The sequence below is a fragment of the Gymnoscopelus microlampas genome (genome assembly GCF_963454915.1).
Source record: "Gymnoscopelus microlampas genome assembly, chromosome: 5".
Lineage (NCBI taxonomy): Eukaryota > Metazoa > Chordata > Actinopteri > Myctophiformes > Myctophidae > Gymnoscopelus > Gymnoscopelus microlampas.
Genome location: NC_139942.1, coordinates 58362748 through 58367747, shown reverse-complemented (window position 1 = coordinate 58367747; position 5000 = coordinate 58362748). Strand labels below are relative to the sequence as shown.

At 43.7% G+C, this 5000-nt stretch overlaps 1 protein-coding gene across 2 annotated transcripts in view; it reads right to left on the bottom strand.

The window, feature by feature from the left end:
- The window catches only part of LOC311046405 (integrin alpha-6-like), a 61407-nt gene that overhangs the window by 18168 nt on the left and 38239 nt on the right, over positions 1-5000 (bottom strand). For both annotated transcript variants that reach the window (XM_084058680.1, XM_084058681.1), the window contains 3 exons: positions 4416-4559; positions 4098-4210; positions 2605-2764 (listed from right to left, as the gene is read on the bottom strand). In XM_084058680.1, the coding sequence (XP_083914806.1) occupies positions 2605-2764; positions 4098-4210; positions 4416-4559 (417 nt within the window). The remainder of the gene's footprint in view (positions 1-2604; positions 2765-4097; positions 4211-4415; positions 4560-5000) is intronic.

The window sequence follows — 5000 nt, the reverse complement described above, 5'->3', positions numbered from 1 at the left end:
TGTAGACTGATGTTAGGTTTATTTGTAGATCTGGCATCCTATAGTTTGTATAGTTTCAATGTACAGATTATAGATTTTTTTGTAAAAATTCTACTGTTTAGACTGATGATAGGTTCTTGGTTTACCTTTGATCCTAGATTATTATTTATATGCATTTGACATATTAGCTTGTGTTGTTACTGTACTGTAAGTCACTATGGATTAAAACAGACAGACAGACAGACAGACAGACAGACAGACAGACAGACAGTTAGTACAGACAGTTAGTACAGACTAGAGGTCTTCACGGGTCAAATATAAATACCCGAACCCAAATGGACCCGTGAAATTTTCACCCGGAACCAAATGGACCCCGCCTATGGTCCAAATATGAAGGACCGATACCCAAATGGACCCGCGAAAAAAATACCCGTGATCGAATGGACCCGGGCCATTATTAGAAATTGAAAACCGGACCCGAACAGCACCGAGAGCTGTCGGAAACCGACCCGTATAGAACCGTGATATACAAGAACCGAACCCGTACATAACCCGAGCCTCCGAAAAACCCGAACGCAAAATTGTTTGCCAACGTCATTAGTAGAAGTTGTCCAGCATTAAATAAGATTTGTTTCATACTTTCTTACCTAAATGTTAACGTAGCCTCCGTGGTTGTGATGTATAATCCCAGTCAATGCTCATTGGACAGCTATACAAAATAAATCCACGTTCTAGATGTTTGTAATCCTTCTTCATTGCCAACTATAATCCACATAAATGTCTAATGTTAAACCACATTTAATGTTGTGTAACATTATAATTGGCTTTGGAGTTTCCATTGTGCTTTGCAGAGTATACCGGTAACAACATGCTATGATATTAACTCGACTATTTTACCATTTTAACCATTAACCAAAGCGTTACGTTAATCGACAATATTTGATATAACTGGTGTATATAAATGAGTGGGTAAAATATGTCCAAGGATTGGTCGGTGATGTCATATCAGATCGCCGAAGAATCCTTGCTATTTTTAAAACAACATGGCATAGCGTCCGTCGCTACTTCCTTGTTGCATAGTGACGTCACTGTCGAATCCTTGGTATCTTTGTCCTAGACTTTCAACGTGTGTGTTGATGATCAGCGCCGTTAATATTGCGCTGTAGTCTTTGCTCGTGGTTGTGAAACACTAAACAGGATTATTATTTTATGTCAACATTCAAGTACAACTATCAGAAGATGTAACTCAGGTAAAGTAATGCGCCACTCTGCAAGTTTAACTAAAGTTTTCCACCTGTCCAAAGTTATTACAGACAGAGCCTTCGGTCAAGAAAGACGATCATCAAGGCTAATACAGACATATGTTTTAATCATCCTATCCTTGTTAATATATCGCCATTTAGGTCAATGATATAACATTATGTAGTGATATGATAATATAAATAGCAGCCAGTCATTGACTGCGTCACTGCCAGTCTGTCTTCTTCTGAGCGACCTCCCTCCCTCCACTCGGGTATTAATGGAACCGTCCATCTCACAGTCTGAGCCCCGAGACCCACCGCTCGCCGGGTCCACTCGGGTATTAGTGGAACCGTGCATTTCACAGTCTGAGAACCGAGACCCGAGACGGACTGTACCGGCTCCGACCCGGACCCGGAGTCACTTCTTGTGAATGGTCGGATCCCGGGTATTTCGGGTTACATGCCTAACCCGACGACCTCTAGTACAGACAGACAGACAGACAGACAGACAGACAGTACAGACAGACAAACAGACAGACAGACAGACAGACAGACAGTACAGACAGACAGACAGACAGACAGACAGACAGACAGACAGACAGACAGACAGACAGACAGACAGACAGACAGTACAGACAGACAGTACAGACAGACAGACAGACAGACAGACAGACAGACAGACAGACAGACAGTACAGACAGACAGACAGACAGACAGACAGACAGACAGACAGACAGACAGACAGACAGACAGACAGTACAGACAGACAGACAGACAGACAGACAGACAGACAGACAGACAGTACAGACAGACAGACAGACAGACAGACAGACAGACAGACAGACAGTACAGACAGACAGACAGACAGACAGACAGACAGACAGACAGACAGACAGACAGACAGACAGACAGACAGACAGACAGACAGACAGAGAGAGAGACAGTTAGTACAGACAGACAGACAGACAGACAGACAGACAGACAGTAGTGACAGACAGACAGAGAGACAGTTAGTACAGACAGACAGACAGACAGACAGACAGTAGTGACAGACAGACAGACAGACAGACAGACAGACAGACAGACAGACAGACAGACAGACAGACAGACAGACAGACAGACAGACAGACAGTACAGACAGTACAGACAGACAGACAGTTAGTACAGACAGACAGACAGACAGTAGTGACAGACAGACAGACAGACAGACAGACAGACAGACAGACAGACAGACAGTACAGACAGACAGACAGACAGACAGACAGACAGACAGACAGACAGACAGACAGGCAGGCAGGCAGGCAGGCAGGCAGGCAGGCAGGCAGGCAGGCAGGCAGGCAGGCAGACAGACAGACAGACAGACAGACAGACAGACAGGTCTTACGTTAGGTGCTCTGAATGCAGAGTAGGAGACAGAGGGAGGGAACTTGGCGATGATGTAAGCCTCGTGGGCGTCGTCTCCGTTCTGATTGGTCACCGTCAGCTCCAGAGCGATGTCCTTCTGGTTGCTGAGAGAGAAGGACGGAACGCCGTCGCCATCCCTCCTGCACCAATCACAGAGCGCCAACACAGGTCACTTGACGGGTTAGGGTTTAGACCTTTAGAGGTGTCATCATTCTATTCTCTGTCTATTAGGGTGGAGCTGCATTATTATTACAAAACATACATCCACTGCCATGGACGTAAAAAACATAATTATTCCCGTTTACCAATCCTGCTACGGACGTAAAAAACGTAATTTTAATTTTTTCAATTTTTTTTTTTTTTGGACCAAAGACCAAGGTGATATGATTTTTCGAAGGAAAAGACTCCCATCCACTTCCTTGTTAACTTAAAACTTAAAAAATCTGTATCTCAGCTCCTGAGTACTATGAAAAATCTCTGGCAGTGGGCAAACGCGGCCAGCAATAATTCTGGCAGTGAAAGAGTTAACTACTTCAACACAATATACATTTCGGCCATTTGCAAATAGCAGATCTACAAGTTCATATGCTCAGTGATATTTCCCAGCTAGTGCACACACTGGAGCAGCTATAGTACGAGTCACACAGCTCCAACCTGGACAGAAGACCACAGATCTACAAGACCACAGATCTACACGGACGACTGCCTTTGTAGAACTTTCCAGTACACTTACAAGTATTATTATTATTATTATTATAATTGTTGATGCATATTACCTGCTTATGTAGGGTTCTAGCGCCACCCAGTGGGTTTTTCGTGGAGGTTATTTTATTTACTTTCTTTATTTAGGCGGATTAGTGTGTGTATCTGCATGAGGAAAGTATTGTCTAAGTGACTGAGTGATTTATATGTTTACTGTTTAATTGTCAGAGGGATAAATTAGTAGTTTAACATAAAACACAGCCGTTATAATGTGGACTGCGCATGCGTCAGTGTGACGACTTCCGGTTTAGTTCCTGTGTTGTTTTTCATTTGTTTGCAAGCAGCCGACCGACCAACGGTGTGTATAAACATGAGCGTGTTTACACAACGTTTATTATTTATTCCTGATATGTTACAGTTTGTGTATATTATATTTCATGTCAGTAATTGTTGTTGTGTTATTTTCTGTGTTTGTTTGCAGGTTTACAACCTAACAAATAGAGTGTAGAGTTTAGATGTGTGAGTGAGTGTTGTGTGTTTAGACAACGTCAATAAATCTTAAAAAGCACTTGTTTGAGTCGTGTCCGCTGAGTTGGTTGCTTGACAACCCTGTGCGAGGGAGATCTACATACATAGTAGGTGTAGATAAAGGTACAGCCTTTGCTCCTTGCAACTTTGTGTGTGTGTGTGTGTGTGTGTGTGTGTGTGTGTGTGTGTGTGTGTGTGTGTGTGTGTGTGTGTGTGTGTGTGTGTGTGTGTGTGTGTTCTTACGAGGGCAGTGGGGTGAACACATCGTTAGGTCCTCGGTGACAGAAGCGATATTTGACCTGCAGGTTACTCTGACACTTATTATCAGAGCCACACCCCTCCTTCATGAAGCTCACCTACACACACACACACACACACACACACACACACACACACACACACACACACACACACACACACACACACACACAGCAGTGTTTATAGATGTACGCAACGTTCAAATATTTCGTCATAGTTTTATTCAACAAAACGGTGAACGCTGGAGAACGCCTCCCCTGAATCCCACACAAAATATTCCACCAATCAGCTCCTTGCGGTTACCTCTGCGCGGGCCGTCATTGGTTGGTTGGCGTCCAGGACGGGCTGCAGCTCAGGAAGTGAACTCTGCCTCTTCTTACGCGCCGCGTTCTTTATCTCCACAGAGACGTCGATGGGGATTCCCCTCAGCTTGTCCCGAATGTTGTCCTGTGTTGATGACACCACAACATGAGGTCAGAGTGTTGTCCACTATTGATGACATCACAACATGAGGTCAGAAAGTAGTCCACTATTGATGACATCACAACATAAGGTCAGAAAGTAGTCCACTATTGATGACATCACAACATAAGGTCAGAAAGTAGTCCACTATTGATGACATCACAACATAAGGTCAGAGTGTTGTCCACTATTGATGACATCACAACCTAAGGTCAGAAAGTAGTCCACTATTGATGACATCACAACATAAGGTCAGAAAGTAGTCCACTATTGATGACATCACAACATAAGGTCAGAGTGTTGTCCACTATTGATGACATCACAACATAAGGTCAGAAAGTAGTCCACTATTGATGACATCACAACATAAGGTCAGAATCAAAGACATAAAGGTAGACACCTCCTCCGGTCTATATCTCGGGCGCC